We start from the raw sequence: 18,507 nt of genomic DNA on the forward strand, positions 1-18,507 counted from the left end.
CCTCCATGTATTCACCAGCCTGGAAGTTCCCTGGCTCTTTCTTTATAGAACCTTCAAATGGTACTCTGGGGGCGGTCTTTTCTTTAGAGCCATTTTGCTTTTCCAGAGAGGAACACTCCAGCTTCAAATCCAGGGTAAAAATGCAATATATGTGGGCTAGCGGTCCAACTTTCCTTTTGCAGATTTTCATTGATTGTTTTCAGCCTCACACCTCACTCCTACCCCATGTTTCACTTAGTGTCCCTGAGCCCTGGGCTTTTCCCATTTCTCCAAGAATAAACCTCCAGTGTAGGAGATGTTACGTGTCTGGCTGCTGATGTGTGTGCGGTGGGACTTCCTGTAAACTCCATACCAATGTCCATTTTCAGCCCTGCGTCACACCCCACTCTGTCTCAGAGTCCTGAACCTCTCTCCATAGTCCCAGGAGGCACAGGCTCTATGCTCAGAGGTGTCCCATTCCACTTGCCTTTTGTGTTTCCTCCCCCCTCTTACACCAGCTTTCCATCCTCTAACTATGTCTTTGGTTTTCTTGGTTTTTAATGTTTCTCTCCGTTGTGGGCTCATACCTTTTTTTTATCCCTTTATTATCTTTTATTGGGTCTGAGACGGCAGAGGAGATATTGTATGCACTTGGTTTCGCATCTTTAACTGGAATTGTCCCCGTAGTTTATATGATTAAGGATTTGAACCAGTGGACTAGGGCGGAAAGAAATGTGAGACTCAGGATAGGAAAAGTCGGACCTATGCTTTAAAGTAGTCTTTATTTCTCTGGGCAGCACACTCTTTGGGCATTAAAGACAGGGACTGACGCCACTGCTGGAACACTACTTGTGGCGATCATCTTCCCCCAAGCTCCACATTTTCGCCTTGTACAGAGTGATGTCATTGTAGACCCTGAAGTGGTTCAGCCTGCGGTCATTGCGCTCTGGGTTGACCTAGAGAGGAGAATACAGGCGTCAGAAAGAAGCCTGTGGGGAAGAGGGGAAGACCTGGGTTTGAAGTTGGATGGATCTGGGCTCGAATCAGGCCCCAGTCTCCTGATGTGTGGCCTCTGGTGCTCTTCCTTGCTCAACCCTGTTTGTGAAATGGAGATGACAACGTTTACATCAAAAGAGTTGCAGTATTAAATGAGAACAGCCTCTGCAAAGTTGCTGGCCTTCCCTTTCCCAGTGCCTAAATTGGAGGCCCTGCCCAAGGACTCTTTCCCACACTGGAATGTAAGCTCCATGAGGGCAGCTGCTCTGTCTGTTTCAGTCACTGCTTATCCCCAGCACCTACAACAGTATCCAGCACACACTAGGGACTCAGTACATCTTGGCTGAATGAAAGAACGAACGTTGTTGAAGTAGTTACACAGAGAAGGGAGTAAGAGTGAGCACTCTGACACATAAATCTTATAGAAGCTACACCGTGCAATCAACTTAAAGGATACATTTTTATCAAATGTTGCTAGGAGACCAGAGACTGAGAGGGATCTATTGAGTGTCTCAGTATGGGGTTGGGGGTTCTCTGCTTGTCTGGGGTAAAGTCTTGCTATGCAGCAGGGAGCCCTAAGTGAAGTTGGGGTTGATCAAGCCTCTTCTGCCCCTAACCGCATCACTCTGAAACTCCAGCTTAATTACCTTTTATGATTGCATAACACGTGGATCTAACGTTTTTGGGTATGCTTTCTTACTATGCCACCAGTGCCATCTGATGGCATTGTCCCCAGATTTATAACGAACAGGCTGGACATATTTGCAGACCCTTTGCAACTCCGTGATGACTGATCTGGGAGCACATGCAGTCGGTTATCTGCAAGGCCCAGGAAGGTCCGAGTGGGGCAGGGCTGGCCAGGGAAGCCATACTTGTCCCTCCCGTAACGGCGTGGTGACACTGCCATGAGATGTACTGGTCAAAGATGCAACACTTCTATACTCACTTTGTACCTGTGGGCGCCAGGCCTTTACTCTTTAAGAAAATGAAGAATAGTGACTTAACTTCCTTGTGCTTTGTAATATTTTTCTAAGTTGCTTAATTATCTAACTTGGATGATTTTTAACTTCAGGTAAGTTTCCTTCCTTCACAACTCTCCTCTCCCTTCCCTTATTCACTATAAGTTAAACCCCGCCTCCCCTCATCCTCCTCATTTTCCCTTTGGAGCCTTTATCTCTTTCCCAGCTGTCTAACTGTGCCTCTCCCTCCTGGGCTCAGTCCTCCTTGTGTAAGCGGTGGGGGCTCCTGCTGGAATCCTCACCCTGTCTCCTATAGTCTCCTCTCGCCAAGGCCACGTCCCATATCTGAAGAGGAGCTGTTGCAAACGAGCAGCTATTTGCTCTCCTCCTTACTGGTAAAACCTGACTTACTGAGCCCTTTATTCCGATCTCCGTGCAGGAGCCCTGTGGCAGAGCCACGCGCCCCAGACTAGAGTTGTACAAATGGTGAGAAGGCCAGGGCCTAGAAATAGGAGAAGTACAGGGTATGGGGAGTTCTTGGGAAGGGAGCACACTAGACAATTCGTAGGTGAAGACAACGGAGATCAAGTCAAGCTGTCAGGAGAAGCATCTGACTGGTCCTTGGTTGGGCCATGTGCCCTCCTTTCCATTCTTCCTCATTGGCATCATAGTAGCCGTGTTTATGGAGCACTTATTATGTGCCAGGTATTGTCCTAAGTAGTTTATATACATTGTCTCAGTTAATCTTCACAAGAAACCTTCAAGTGTTGATATTATCCTCCCCATTTTAAGGTAGATAAATGGAGGTTGAGAGGTTCAGGTCAAAGTGGTGGAGCTGGGATCTGAACTCGGGCTGTTTGGTGCCAGAGTCACCATGTTACACTGATACACTGAATTGAGTTGAATGTTGCAGCAGCAGGAGGTGGCGCACGATGTTAGAGAAGCACAAGGGGGAAGTGCCCAACTCTGCCTGGTGGGGAGGGTGGGGAAAGACATTCCTTAATGGGACTTTATGGAAGAAGTGACTCCTGAGCTGTCTCAAAGGAGTATGGGGGCGGTCAGGAGGTGGGCTGCAGAAGCAGTAAACGTAAAGCTACAGGGTATGCAAGACCTTGGTGCCTTTGAGGTGATGAAGGAAGTTCCGACACAGTTGAGGAACAGTGTCTCCAACTTCCCATCATGCACAAAATACACAGATGGACTAAAAGCCAAGTGTTAAGAAACACAACAACTTAGGGGAAAATATAGAAGAAAAGTTAGTCATTTTGTAACTCTGGATGCTGAAGGTTTTCACAAGCAAGGCACAAAATCATAATGGAAAGATTGGCACATTGGACCACCTCAAAATGAAAACCTTCTGTGTGATGCTGGACATAATCAGAGTTAAGACAAGAGCGACAGGAAGTTCAAGTTGTCTATTTGAAATTCTACATTTCTTCCTTAGTGACAGAAGCCCTGCAGCATTTAGGGTGACAATGAGCTAAAGACCACATTTCACAGACTCCTTGCAGCTGGGGGAGCCCTTCCAGTCAAGTGGAGCACTGCTGCTCACATTCCCATTTTACAGATAAGGGGACAGAACTCAGAGATGTTAGGTGACAGCCCCAGACCATCCTACTAATAACAGGTGGAGCAAACTCAGGCAGCCTGCCGTCAGCAACCTTTGTTTAATCAACACTCACACAGTATTTTCCACGTGCCAGGCCCTCTTCTCAGCCCCTTACAAATATTCCTTCAATTAATCCTCGTAAGTAGTGTAGTGTCTCCATTTTACAATGGGGAAACTGAGTCATGAAAGAGCTTAGTAACTTACCCAAGGTCACACAGCTAATAAGTGGTAACCAGAGTTCACAGCCAGGCAGCCTGGCTCCGTACTCTGTTCTCTTGGCCACCACCTGCCTTGCCTCTGCGCTTCCTCAGTCAAGAAGCCACACTTACCAAGGGCTCTGAGTCCCATCCAATTTCTTGGCTCTCAGTTTGTGTCTCCGTGTATTTCTTCCTTGGTCCCTGGGCAGCGTGGTGAATAAGATTCAGAAACCTGGCTGGGAGAGGAGGCGTGAGTCACGGAGTCAGTCTTTGCAGGTGGTCCTGTGCCCTTTGCTCTGGCCACTTCCTTCCCTAGAGGCGGAGCACCTGCCTCAGAGGCTTGCCTAGGCCTCGTGACACAGGTGTCTCGTTCCTCCACTCATCTTTCAACAAATATTTGTTGAGCACAAACATCTGTGGGTCCTGGAGACAGAGCAGACTGAGACAGACATGGTTCCTGCTCTCCTGGAGCTCGTGGTCTAGGTGGGGGGACAGGGGCCACAATATACAAGGACACAAACAAACCCGATGCGGCAGACAGCGATGCCAGCTGTGAAGAAGGGAGTAGGCAAAGGGGCATGCGGAGGCAAGGTGGCTACTTGAGAAAGGACAGCGAAGGGAGGCCTCTCTGGATGCCAAGCAGGAGCCAGCCCTGAGGAAGAGGCAGAGGAAAAGCATGCCGCAGGCAGGCAGGAAGAACAAAGGCCCTGAGGCATGAGCAGGTTTGGCCAAAGCAGCTGCAGCAGAGAGAGTGAGGAGGGCAATAAGCAGTGAGGTCAGATCCTTCTGCACTGAAATAAGTATGGCTGCCAACACCAGGCATATTTGTAACTCCAACAGCTTAAGGACTTAAAAAAATTTCATTTTCGATTTCTACCCTGTCAAGTCTTAATCTGAGAGAGGCAGTGTGACAATGGGAAGAACCCAGGCTTTGTCATCCGACATTCCTGACCCTTCCACTACTAGCTTGCTGGATGGTTTAACTTCTCTGGGCCTCGCTTTGCTCATCTGTAAAATGGGAGGAAATCATCTAGATCAGCAAGATGACTGAGAATGCAAGGAAGGAATGTGAATAAAGGGCCTGGCATGGGGCCAAGCTCACCCTCGAGACAAGGCCCCGGGTGGTGAACTTCTGTTCAGCTTTCAAGCCCTTCACCACCTGTTGTTTTCTTTAGCGGTAGCAGTTACCAGGTCCCAACTCGCATCCTTTACTCTAGCTGGGCAGGTCACTTCACTACAGATGATGGTCGGACCTCTTTGGTTACGCTCTCTCTGGGTCTATTCCCTCGTCTGTCTGTCTCCACTGGGCTATAAGATCCTTCCCCCGCCCCCTGCCCCACACTGCCCACCCGTCCTCCCATATGTCCTACATGCTTCCTCTATCAAATTCTACTCTAGGAAGGCAGAGGAGAAGGGCAGCGGCTTCCCAGGAAGGATTAGATTTTCCATCAAACATCTCTATTCTCTCAGTCCCCAACGTGGCCCCATCCACCTGCATACTGCAGTCACACCAAATGACTCGCAGTTCTGGGGCCATGGTGGTGTCTCTCATTTCTGTGTCTTTCCACATAACTTGGAATGTCCTTTGTCAGTCTTCTACACCTGACATACTCTACCTCACCCTGTTATCACCTCCTCCAAGAAGACTTCCCAGAACTCCACTGTCTGACTTGGTCACCTGTTGCCTATGCTGTTGCCATCCCAATCTTAGTCTCTATTTGCTTGTCTGTCTCCTTCACTGAGATCCCTGCCCACTAGCCCATCATAGGGACTATCACATAGTACTAATGAAAATAATAATAATAACTAACATTTACTGATCACCATGTACTACATACTGTTCAAAGCACTTGCATTAGTCTGCTTAATCCTCACAATGACCCCAAGAGATAAGTTTAGAGAGGTTAAAAAACTTGCCCAACTTCACATAGTTCGTGAGCCGTAGAACCATGATTTGAACTCAGTATGACTCCCAAATGTGTGATTGTAACGGCTAAAAGTTTGATGAATGAATACAGTGTGGTGTTAAGACCATTAAAAACATTTTTGTTGGCTTGACAGTTAATAAACCAGAAGTATTGTTGAATATGTCAGCCTCTTGTGAGCTTGGTGAGAATGACTCCAGTTTTCAGATCATCCAAGCAGAGGACTGACTGATACTTGTCCCAAGGTAACACCACCCTGAGAGCTCTCTCCAGCCAGCTGCCTGTCTGTGCTCTATCTCAACGGCAGTCTCGAACTCCAGGACTTACCATCTGCAGGCTCCTCCAGGTTATCGTGCCACGACATGGGCTTTCTGGCAATTGTGTGCACTAGAGAAAAACAGCATCGCAGGTTCACATTAAAACAGTAACTCCCTGCCCTCTCTAAGATCCACCTTAGGCCAGATATCCATTTAGCATCTTCTGCGTGTCTGTCACATGTCAGGTACTGTGCTGGGCACTAGGCAATGAGGCCCTCAAGGACCTCACAATCTAGAGTGTCACTGTCCAGCACAGTGGCCGCCAGCCACACGTGGCCACTTAAATTTGAATAATTAAAATTAAATACAATTAAAAATCCATCCCTTGGTCACACTAGCCACATTTCAAGTGCTCAATAGCCATGTGTGGCTAATGGCTACCATTTGGGGCAGCACAGACACAGAAGAACATTTTCACCATCAGAAAACATTCTCTTGGACAGTGCTTGTCTACAGGGATGCAGACATCCCAGGCAGCCAAAGAAGGTTAAGCAGATAATGGATATATACCCAGGAGGCCATGTGATAACAGAGGTGCAGAATCCACAAACATCCATTTTGCTTGTAATTTCGAATGCAGTGGAGATAGGGCTGTAAACAGAGAAGGTTCTCGTACACCCTGAGCTTCCACTCTATTTCTGGTGAGAGACAATAAACAAATGTATAATATCAGGGAAATGTAAGTGAGATGCAGAACAATAAAGCAGGTTACGTGGGTAGAGAGTTAATGGTGGGGCGGGAGTGTGGCTGATGTCTGTGAGGAGAGACATTGGAGCAGAGGCCTGAATAGAGTCAGGGAACACGCCAAGTGAGGATGTGCGGAAGGAAGCCGAGAGTGAGCTTGGTGACTTCGCGAAGGCCAGAGTAACTCAAGCGGAGTGAGCGAGGTGCAGAGTAGTAGGAAATGAGCAGAGGCCAGAAGGGACCAGTGGTCTCCAGGGATTTTTATCTCAAACTCCGACCAGTGAAAAACTTCTGAGCAACCTATGGGTTGTCCAGGGGAATGTAGCCGGGAGGCAGTTGGGCGCATGGGTCTGGGGCTCCATTTGAGACTCAGTGGCCTTCAAGGGGAGCCGATGTTCCAGGACCACAAGAAACCGCTGAAGGAATGCGCACAGTGAGGAGAAGGGAGGGTAGGGTCGTTTCATCAGGGGGCACCGTGGGCCGGGGTCTACTACAAGCCCTCACCTGTCGGAAGGCCTAAGACAGTATCGGAAGCCTTAAAAAAACCCTTCTTATTTGCTAAAAACAAACGAAACACAAGCAAAACAAAGTGAAACATAAAACCCTGAAAAATGTAACTGTTTTAAAAGCAAAATTATAAAAACTCTTTCGGCTTTCTTGCAACAAAAATATTTAATCGCAGTGTGGGTGCATTTAATATATGTAATATATTTGATGTGATGTGGGGCGAGACCCGCCCCCCACCGCAAAAGTCATAATTCCTGAAATCTAGGAATGGAGCCCAGGTCAGGTCTCCCACTGCGCTCCGCGCCGCGCCCCGAGGGCTCCTCCCCCCAGGGCCGCGCCCCCTCTCTACCCTTCCTCCACTCGGCAGAGCCGCTCACCTTTGCGGAGGGGATTCACGTGATACTGTGTGTAGAGCTTCTGGGTTCGTAGCTCTTTGAGGTACAATTCCCTCAAGATCTGGTTCTGATGGACTTCATCTGGGACCACCTTCTCCTTTTGGTGTCCGGCCATGGCCTCGGCCCTGCTGGGTCGGGTCCCGCTCCTTCTGGACGCTCGCCCAGTGCAGGGTCTCCGGCCGTCTCCGAGCAACAGTGTGGCACGCCGTCTCCAGGCAACAGCGTTCCCCGGAATCTTATTTCTCTTGCCGCCCTTTCCGGCGCTCCGCTCACCTTGTCAGCACCAAGCCTGGTTATTAGGACCGCCCTTCAGCTGCCAGGAGAGGACTCGCAGTCCAGTGGGAAACGCAGGAGGTAGTGGACTTATCATTGGACCTCACCTTGACCAATCATTTCCTAAAAAAGCTTTTGGAAGGAGTCAGAAAGCTCTCCCACTTTAAAGCAGATGCCAGGAATTGAAACCCTCTTGTGTCTATCTCGCAAAACAGTGGAAGTTTCATATCTGAGATAACGTTCTGGCTGATCTCACCCGTGCGATAATATAGATAGAATAAGCTTTTCCTAATCTGAGTAACTTGGGGACTTCATAGTTTATACTAAAAATTGTTAATTGTGGTAAAATATACATAACATAAAATTTACCATCTGAACTACTTTTAAGCACACAGTTCAGTAGTGTTAAGTGTAATCACATTGTGTGAGACCAATCTCCAGAACTTTTTTATACCCATTAAACAACAACCTCCAGCACCTGGCAACCATTGTCTTACTTTCTGTTTCTGTGAAAAGATATTTCACATATTTTTGTGTGTGTGTGAGGAAGATTGGCCCTGAGCTAAACATCTGTTGCCAATCTTCCTCTTTTCACTTGAGGAAGGTTGTTGCTGAGCTAACATCTGTGGCAATCCTCCTCTATTTTGTAGTGGGACGCCAACCACAGCATGGCATGATGAGCAGTGCATAGGTCCACACCTGGGATCCAAACCTGTGAACCCCAGGCTGCCAAAGTGGAGAGTGTGAACTTAACCACTACACCATCAGGCAGGCCTCCACATCGCATTTATTTTAAAAGAACCAATTGTAGGCCTAGCATAAAGAAAGGAGCCACCCCTGGTTTCAGTAAACACTGACTCCAAAGCCTGTGCTCCTCCCCACTATGTACTTCCTTCCTTCACTCATTCATTCATTCATTCATTCATGACACAGTGTGTTCCAGGATGTGTTTAGGTCTGGGGCACACAGTGCTAAACATGTCAGCTGTGCGGACATGTCTGCCGTTTCCTGAGCCCAGCAGGTGATTTCATGTCTCCTTGTTTTAGCTCCTTCTCCTTCGCTTGGAAAGCTCTTTCCCCTGTTGTCTGTCTGGGGATCACCTACCCACTGTTTATGATGAATTCACATGTAATCTTTCACAAAACTTTCTAGACTCTATAGCCCCTAGTCCAATTTTTCATTGTGTCATGCTCTATCTCAAATCTATAGATACTAAAATACTTCACTAAACTTATTTATTTATATCTAAGTTACTTGAGAACAAGAAATGTATCTGATCTGTCTCTGCATTACCAGTACAATATGTACAGATGTAAGTGTTTGATAAATGTTTTCTGTCTGACTGGATGTCTGACCAGTTGGCACTGTGATTTTCTTCTTCTTACATCGTTACATAACCCTTATATCATTCAGAAATGAAACAGATTTTATCATACCTGGCTGAACTACAGAAGCAGCTTTGTTCCTTGTCATTGTAAGCCATGCCTGGGTCCCTTTTCCCATCAAGACTCAGGCTCCTGAAGTCTTCGCTACCTTCCTAAGGCTAAGAAGAAAGCAAACCTTCATTTTGCTAAGAAGCCACACTGTTAGCTTTGGGACAGCTAGCAAGACTGTATCTTTGCCTTGCCAAAGTGAGCTTTCTTCAGCCTGGGTCCAGTGGTCCATCAGCCCTCATTCTCCACAGGGCTAGGGCTAGGCTGTGGCTTAGAAGGAAGAGGAGTCAGAATGTCTGTAGCTTCATCTTTTCTCCACTCCAGCTCCTCATTCTTATATTTCCCAGGTGCCCTGATATGGGCTCTGAACATATCACAGCTCAGCCCAGCTCAGCCCAGCTTGGTCACTCTCTAGGGCTAGCTTCTGCTTACCTCGGGTCATTCCAGGCTGTCAGTGTGCTTCTAAACTCTGAGATAATATGTATTGAGAGATACCAGAGAGCTGAAGAATGTAATGGCCCTGGTCCTTCTCATCTAGTATCTGAGGTTGCAGACTTTTCTTGAAATCTTTGGGTCATCTCTCAATTAAGATCAGATGCAGAGAGCCAGCTAACAGGGAAATCAACTAGAAAATATAATAGAAAATAAAATACCATTCACGTTAGCAATAAACTGAATTATCTAGGAATTAACCTAACAAAGAATGCATGAAACTTTTATGCAAGTAAAAATTGAAACTATTTCATAACATGCAAAAGATCTTGATGAATAAGGAGATGCCTCTAGCGTGCTGCTGAGACAACTATGCAACAGCTAGAACCACAAACTCGATGTACAGCACTACTGCCATATGGACAGACCTTAAAAACAATGTTGATTGAAAAAACTAGAAAAGGCTAGAGTTTATAAGATAATACTATTAATTAACGTTACAAACAGACCAACTCTATATGGTACAAGACCAATTCTACATGTTATAGAGTTAATATCTGTTTGGGTAAGGAGATTGGGGAAGCAAAATATCGGGTAAAAAAATAAAACAACACTTTTAATTCTGGCCACAATAGAGTGACTGGGACTGGGCTTGCCCTCTTGCTGCAAACAACTAGACAAAATGCATGTTTCCAGACATTAGCTAACAAGCAGCACTGGAATGTGATTCCTTGAGAGAAGGGAATCTAATGAGATGAGCCTTACAGTTGACCCAAATTTCTGCTTGGAGACAGTTTCTGAAGTATTCAGGGAGGGGTAATCCAAGTTGAACATGGCAGTGTGCTTGGCTGAGGAGACATAGAGGGAGACAGGGACAGAGAGAGAGAGAGAGAGAGAGAAGGGGAGAAAGAAGAGGAGAGAAGAGAAGAGAAGGGAAGAGAAGGGAAGGGAAAGGAAAGGAAAAGGAGGAAAAAGAAAAGAGAAGAGAAGGGAAGGGAATGGAAGGGAAGGAAAGGGAAAGGAAGGGAAGGAAAGAAAAGAGAAGAGAAGGGAAGGAAAGAGAAGGGAAAGGAGGAGAAGAGAAACCAGAAATGTGCTTGGAATCCCCTCGTGTCTCTTGCTGATAGCAAGAGAGGGGAACTATTTGAAAGAATATCTTGAGAAAGTGTGAGCTGAACAATTCCCAGAACTTGTACAGGACTGAAATAAAAGTGAGTTCTGACCAGACACAGTAGAGAATTCTTGTTGAAGGCATTTTGTAGAGACCCCTAAAAGTTTACACCTTAGTAATAGGACTAAGCTAGCCTTAGAGAAAATGTTACTCTAGGGTAAGTTTAGTCTAGCTTTATCCTTATAAAAGTCAAAAACAAGCTTTGAAAGTATCAAATTGATCCATAAGTAGCTAAACTACCTAATAGAAAAGTTCACAACACCTTTTAAAGCAAGAAAACAAAACTCATTACTCAACAATGAAACATTCACAATGAACAGCATCAAATAAAAACTATTAGAAATGCAGAAGTTGAAGAAGTAGTAAAATGTGACCCATAGCCAGGAGAAAAATCAATGAATAGAAACAGAAGCAAAAATAACTAAGATTATGGAATTAACTTTAAGGCCTTTAAAATGGCTATTACTCATCTATTAAAGAATTTAAAGGAAAACATGAAAATAATGAGAGAAATGGAAGATGTAAAAAAGAACTAAAAGGAAATTCTGGAGATAAAAAATATATGAAATAAAAACTTCACTTGATGGGAGTAATAGCTTTTTAGACACTGGAGAATAAAATGTCAATGAACTTGAAGACATTTCAATAGAAACCATCCAGATTGAAGCACTGAGAGAAAAAGACAACAAAAATGAAAAGAGCCTCAGTGACCTGTGGATAAGCAAGTATCCAACATACAATTTGCTGGAGTCTCAGAGAGTGAGGAGTGGAGGGGCATAAAAATAGTTGAAAAATTAATGGTAAATAATTTCCAAATTTGGTGAAAACTATAAATTCATAGATCCAAGAAGTTCAGTATAGCCCAAGCAATGTGAATGTAAAGAAACTGATGCCAAAGCAAATCATCATAAAATTGCTGAAAATCAGTGATAAAAACATCAAGGGAAAAAAAGAGATTATGTTCAAAGTAACAGATATGATATTCACAGACCTCTCATCAGAACTATGTAAACTTGAAGCTAATGGAGCTTCATTAAAGTGTTGAAAGAATAAATCTGTATGTGTCTTTATAGTTAAAGTAGGTTTATAAAGACACATATAGAAGAATTAACCTATATGTGTCTGAAAATGTGTCTCCTTACCCAAATAGATATTAACTCTGTACCACGTAGAATTGATCTTGCACTGTATAGAGTTGGTCTGTTTGTAGTTTTAATATTGTTATCTTATAAACCTTATCCTTCTCTAGTTTTTTCAATCAGACTAGAATTCTATAATCAGTGAAAATATCCTACAAGAATGAAGGTATAATAATGAATTTTTTAGGGAAACAAGAGCAGTGAGAGTTCCTTACCAGAAGACCTGCCCTATAAGAAATGTTGAAGGAAGTTCTTCAGAACAAAGGAAAATAACAACAATATTCATAGAGGAATAGAAGACAACCAGAAATGTCATGGGCATGCATATAAAACAATTCTTTTTCATTTTCCAATTTCTTAAAAAATAATTGTTAAAGCAAATAAACAGAAAATCAGTAAGCATGTAGAAGACTTGAAAACACTGTCAACTAATTTGACCTAATTGACCTTATAGTACGCTTGACCCATCAATCCCAAGATGTGCATTCTTTAAAAGTGCACATAGAACACTAACCAATATAGACCACTCGTTAGGCCAGAAAACATGTCTCAGTAAATTTAGAAGAACTGAATCATGCATAGTATGTCCTCTGACCACAACAGAATTTAAGTTAGAAAGCAATTACAAAAGATAGCTAGGAAATCTATATTATTTGAAAATTAAATAACACATTTATAAGTCAGTCATGAATCCAAGCAAATCATGATAAATTAGAAAATGTTTTGAACTAATAAAAAATGAACACACAACTATCAAGATTTTTAGGATGCATATAAGGCAAGGCTTAGAGGGAAATTCATAGCTTTAAATGCTAGTATTAGAAAAGAACCAATGTACATTGATGAACTAGGCTTCTACCTTAGGAAGCTAGAAAAAGAAGAGCAAATTTTATAAAAAATAATAAGTAGAAGGAAATAATAACAATAAGACTGGAAATCAATGATATCGAACACAGGTAAGCAGCAATAAAACCAATAAAATAAAAAGCTGGTCTTTTGAAATATTGTAAACTTACAGCTAGACTTATCAAGAAAAAAAGGAAAGAAAAAAGAAGATATAACTGACCAATATTGTAAGTGAAAGTGGGACATCACTACACACCCTACAGACATTAAACGGGCAATAAGGAAATATTATAAAGAATTTGTCAAAAATTTGACAACTTAGATAAAATGGATAACTCCTGTGAAGATATAAATTTCCAGAACTGACCAAAAAAGAGAGAAAATCTGTGTAGCTTTGTATCTATTTAAAAAATTGAATTTGTAATTGAAAAACTTCCCTGAATATAATCCTCTGGGCCCAGATGGCCTTTCTGATTAATCTGTCAAATGCATAATGAAGAAAATACCAATCGTATGCAAACCCTTTCAGAAAACAGAAGTGGAGGGAACATTTCCCAGCTCATTTTATGAGGTCAGCATTACATTGGTACCAAAACCAAATTACTGCAAAAAACAGAACTAAAGAAATAATTCCTCATAAACATAAATGCAAAAATCCTTAACTAATTATTAGAAAATAATATCCAGCAATATATAAAAAGAGTAATATATCAAGATCAAGTGAGGTTTGTCAAAGAGATGAAAAGTTGGTTTAATATTTGAAAATATAATTCACCATGTTAATGAGTAAAAGAGAAAAGCCGCCTGATCCTCTGTCTACATTTGGCAGATGGGGAGGGAAGGTCAAAGGGGAGACTGTTGGGTTCTTGATGGGAGATCCTTGCACCTCCCTCCTGGCACCGCAACTTGTCAGAACTCACACTTCCAAGTTAGGGATTCTTGATAAGCATTCACATTTAAAAAACAAAATTAAAAAAAATCTTTTTATTGTGAATCATCACACATGCAGAGAAAAGTCATTTCTTCTGAAATGTATAGCTGACACTGTGTACTTTACCGAAAATACACATTTGTAACCATCAAAGAAGCCAAGAAGTAGAACATTGACAGCACCCCAGAAACCTCTCTCGTGCCCCTTCCCAAACACGGTGGTCTTCTTTCTCCTCAAAGGTAACCACTATCCTAAATTCTAACACCATAGGTTTCTGTAGCTTTTTTCCCACTTTATATAAATGGAATCATACAGTACTGCATGCTTTTGTGTTTGGCTTCTTTTGCTCAACATGATGTTTGTGAAATTCATCTATGCTGTTGCATATAGATGTGGTTTCATGACTTTTCATTACTGTGTAGTGTTCACTTTTGCAGCTGTACTGCAATTTATTTGTTCATTCTAGGGCTGATGTACCTTGGGTTGTTTCAGTAAAGACTCTCACAGATAATGTTGAATGAATATTTTTATAAATGACTCAGTGCACATGTGCAAATATTTAGTTGGATGTATACTTAGGAGTGGATGAATGAATATTTTTATAAATGACTCAGTGCACATGTGTAAATATTTACTTGGATGTATACTTAGGAGTGGAATTGCTGGATTAGAAGGAATGCTTTTGGTTCAGTTTTAGTAAATGATACCAAGCTGTTTTCCAAAATGGTGGAACTGATTTACTCCACCACTGGGGTTCCTGTTGCTCCACATTCTTGCCAACACTTGACACTGTCAGTCTTTTTAATTATAGCCATTCTGGTGGGTGTGTAGTGGCATCTCATTATGGTTTTAATTTGCATTTTCCTATTGACTAGTGAGGTTAACCAACTTTTTTTGGTATGTTTATTTGTCATTTGGATAGCTTTTTTTGTGACGTGCCCATTCCAAATCTTTTCCTATTTTCTCTTGGATTGTTAGTCTTTTCTTTATTAATTTGTTGGCACTCTCTGTATATTATTGATATAAGCCCTTTTGGAATTGTATGTGTTGCAAATTTATTTCCTCACTGTATGGCTTGCCTTTTTAGTCTCTTACTAGTGTCTTTTTAATAACTTAAAAGACGTTTAATAGTATCTTTTAAAATTTAAATGTGGTCAAATTTATCTGTCTTTCCCTTTATGGTTACTGCTTTCTAGATGCCACTTAAGACATTTTTTCCTAATTTGATGTGAAGATATTTTCTTATGTTACCTTCCTGATCAGTGCTGTCCAATAATAATATGAGGTAAGCCACATATGTAATTTAAAATTAAAAAAGGTAAATGTTTATTTAACCCAATATATCCAAATTATTATCATTTTAACATTCCTATATAAAAATTTTTGAGATATTTTGTTGTTTTTCATACTGTTTAAAATCTCATGTGAATTTTACACTTAATACACATCTCAAGTGCTCAATAACCATGCATGACCAGAGCAAACATAGAAGATTTATTGTTTCCACCCTGTGACATTTAGATCTATGTTCTTGAAATTGGTTTTCGAGTGTAGTATGAGGTAGGAGTCTAGCTTACTTTGTTTTCATATGAGTATTCAGTTGATCCAGAATCACCTTATTGGAAAGATAGTCCTAACCTCGCTGTTTTGCTATGCTACTTTTGTTTTAAAGCAAGTGTCCACATATGTATGAGTCTGTTTCCGGACTCTCTTCTATGCCATTTGTCTGTTTGTCTATGCTTACACCAGTAGTACACTATCTTAATTACTACAATTTTTGTAATAAGTCCAGATATCTGGTACAGAAATTGTTCGTACCAGTTCTTAAGAGAGTCTTGGCTATTCTTGGCCCATTCCCTTTCCATACGAATTATAATCAGCTTGACAGATTCTCCCAAAATATATGTTAGGATTTTGATTGAGATTGCATTGAATCTATATATCAGTTTGAAGAGAGCACTTTAAAAAATATATATCATCTGTTCTTTTGCTGATAGCATCAGGTAGGATCTGGATGTGTCCTTCCCTTCTAGTCTCTGCTACCAGCCACATTCTGGTGTATAGACAGCATCAGAGCTTTGATGAGAACACAATGGAAGTCCCCCTCTCTCTTCTTGCAGAAGACATTTCTCAAGGCAAGATGGCAAGGTTCTAGAATCCTAGGATGCAGAAAAATGGAGTCTTGGAGGAACCAGACCAAAAAACCTTGAGTCCTCACCTATCTGTACTGGGGTCCTTGTGCCCTGTGTGTAAGTTCTCAGGGGTCACCCATTCTTACACTCTCTTTAACCCAGGATAGATCAATAGGATTACCCTCCTAGAGATCAGATTAGATGCTTTCCAGTCCTCACTCTTCTCGACCTTCTCTGTCACTGGTCTTGCTGTTTATTCTGTGGTCACAGACAAAGTTCCATGGAGAAGCCAATTACAAATGTAGAGGCTTATGCGGCCTGGCTGATCAGGCAGGAGAGGAAAGGAACAGACTCTCTAGAGAAAGGAATTTGTTAAAGGTGTCTCTGGCATCTGAAGAAGATTGCTAAGATGAGGATGAGGGCAAAATACAAATAGTGGTATAACCAGCATCTGGCCATCTCCAAAAACACCATCTTGGATAAAGGATCCTGTAAGTAACCAAGCTTACCCTCAAAGCTGAATGTTCATTGGCCATCATCTTGAACTTCCTGTGTCCACCAGGTCAGGCTACCGGGAATCCACAGTCCTGGAAACTCTGAACTTCACCAGAACTGACCCACTAGTAGAGAAATCATCTCTACAGGATGAGGTTTGTGGATCACCTGGTTAAAGGTTCTGATTGAGGGTTGCTGGAGTATTGGTGAGGACTAGAGTCCAAGGGACTATAAAGGGTTAGGAGGAGAGGTAGGAGCAAAAATAGAGGCATTACAGGAAAGGAGAGGCAGACGAACAGGGCGGCGACTGGATGGTCTGGAAGGAATAGAAGAAGGGCTCGGCGGGGAAGGGGAAATTGTGAAGGCAGGGCGATAGGAAGGGGTTACTTTAATCAAAGAAAGCAAATGGGCAGGGCGGGAAGCTGAAGAAGGTGGGCGCTGGGAGTAGGCTGAGAGCCAAAAGAGTGAGGAGACAGGGCAGGAAGGTGGGTTGGAGAACAAGAGCATGAAGGAACAGGAGGAGGAGGTGGAGGATGGGGTTGAGATGGGGAAATGAGAGGTAGTTTTCTTCTCATTTTTCAAATGGCTTTTCTCTAGTTACTCATCTTGTCAAAATGAGTAACTGAGCATAAACCCAGACCTGCTCCAGCAGTTATCTCACAAGCTAGACTTCACATCATCCCATGACTGAATGCCCATTATGAAACGTACATACCTCTCTCTGTGGGGCTAGACCAATCAGGGAAGTGGTCCCAGTTTCTAGGCTTAAGAGTGATCATGGGGAATAGTAGAGAGAAGAAATTGGGCTGTAATATTAGTCCCTGTTCCTTAGGATAACATGTAGTTTTGCCCCTCGGTAGCACAGATTGGTCAAAGGGCTAGGATAGAGTTAGGGAATTAAGGGTTGGGATCTAGGAGAATGAATTTGAAGCAGGAACGGGCAAAGTGGGGAGAAGTCAGTGCACCTATCTATTTATCTGACTACATTTTTCAAAGCCCTTTCACATTATTTATATCACTCCATCAATATGAGTGATCAGAGAATTGATATTGTGTCTATTTTACCAATGAGGACCTTGAAAGTCAGAGAGGGAACTATATAGGCAGGCAGTGGGTGACAAAGCAGGTGGGACTAGAACTTCGGCCAAAAGTCAGAGAGAGCAGAGGGTATGTAGGAGGGAGCACAAAATGGCACAGAGCACTGACAGTCAGCATGACCCCCTTCTGTGCTTTTGGACATGATCTTGTAGGGGTGTTTCAGAGAAGAACTTTACAGTATGGCATTCCTCTTGGTCCCTGTGGTCCCTTAGTTTGTTGCCTGACCCTTAACTGGAATCAGAAACATAGGGCCAAAGCCTATAGGATGGCTGCCTACACCTGAGTACCTGACAACTAGATTTGGACTTTCTTGCTCCATACCTGAGATACTCCATGTCAGATGATTCAGGAGGCTACTGCACCCTCCCCATTTCCTTGCTGATGTAGCAGTTCTCTGTGCTTAACATTCCTGCTCACCCCGCCATTTTGCTCCGCCCCTCTCTTGTGCTTAACATTCCTGGTTTCTTTGATCACACCCAAATCAAAAGCGCCTTTGGTCTCCTATTCTTTTGTGTACTCTTAATACCATGCTACTCCGAGCTTTTCTCCCTTGACCCAACACCCGTTTCCTCCCATAATTCACAAAACTTTCAGTTGAACTCTCTGGAAATCCAGCTACACGATGAGAAAACTCCCCTATTTCCTTAGACTGTTTCTTGACTGTTTCTTGCATCTCCTAGCTTTAACTGTAACTTGCATTTCCCTTGAGGACACTGCTGCTCTCGTATATGTCTCAAGTAGAGACTGCTCATTCTCTCAAACTGTACCTCAGGATGGGGATGTGGTGTATTCTCCTTGTTCCTTATGATTCCTTTCAAATTATTGTTCCTCTCTTCCTATTAGAAAAATCTCTTTCTCCTTAGAAGCTTGTGCTACCCACCACCATTTCCCTGGCACTGTCACCTTCAGGTCTCCGGGATACTCTTGTTCTGCGAAAACTTTGACACTTGTCACAAAGTCTGAGTCTTGAGTCCATCATCCTGAGTGAC

The 18,507-nt window shown here is 42.9% G+C and overlaps 2 protein-coding genes across 4 annotated transcripts in view; one reads left to right on the forward strand and one right to left on the reverse strand.

Annotated features, from left to right (window-relative positions):
- Positions 1-742: 742 nt before the first annotated feature.
- Positions 743-17,079, reverse strand: CFAP144 (cilia and flagella associated protein 144). 3 transcript variants are annotated; one of them, XM_070609956.1, is made up of 7 exons: positions 16,435-17,079; positions 9,707-9,899; positions 9,278-9,384; positions 7,551-7,857; positions 5,993-6,052; positions 3,873-3,976; positions 743-935 (listed from the first exon to the last, which is right to left on the reverse strand). In XM_070609956.1, the coding sequence occupies exons 4-7, from the start codon at positions 7,681-7,683 to the stop codon at positions 825-827; spliced, it is 408 nt and encodes a 135-aa protein (XP_070466057.1). In that variant the 5' UTR covers positions 7,684-7,857; positions 9,278-9,384; positions 9,707-9,899; positions 16,435-17,079; the 3' UTR covers positions 743-824. The 3 variants fall into 3 exon arrangements, with proteins under 3 accessions (XP_070466057.1, XP_070466056.1, XP_070466058.1); XM_070609955.1 differs by having other exon boundaries at positions 7,551-7,973; positions 9,278-9,899; XM_070609957.1 differs by lacking the exons at positions 5,993-6,052; positions 9,278-9,384; positions 9,707-9,899; positions 16,435-17,079 and having other exon boundaries at positions 7,551-7,844.
- Positions 7,792-18,507, forward strand: part of LOC103540419 (olfactory receptor 2G3-like) — a 114,672-nt gene continuing 103,956 nt past the window's right edge. Inside the window, exon 1 of the mRNA XM_070609953.1 lies at positions 7,792-7,922. The gene's annotated coding sequence lies outside the window, so the exon portion shown is untranslated. The remainder of the gene's footprint in view (positions 7,923-18,507) is intronic.

The sequence above is a fragment of the Equus przewalskii genome, chromosome 2, assembly GCF_037783145.1.
Source record: "Equus przewalskii isolate Varuska chromosome 2, EquPr2, whole genome shotgun sequence".
Taxonomy (NCBI): domain Eukaryota; kingdom Metazoa; phylum Chordata; class Mammalia; order Perissodactyla; family Equidae; genus Equus; species Equus przewalskii.

Bases quoted from the DNA above. Each gene is read 5' to 3' on its own strand.
- CFAP144 (XM_070609956.1), bottom strand. From the start codon at position 7,683: ATGGCCGGACACCAAAAGGAGAAGGTGGTCCCAGATGAAGTCCATCAG. The intron at 6,053-7,550 runs GTGAGCGGCTCT...GTTTTTCTCTAG, and splicing joins CGTGAATCCCCTCCGCAAAG to TGCACACAATTGCCAGAAAG. The intron at 936-3,872 runs GTAAGTGTGGCT...TCTCCTCTCTAG, and splicing joins GATGGGACTCAGAGCCCTTG to GTCAACCCAGAGCGCAATGA.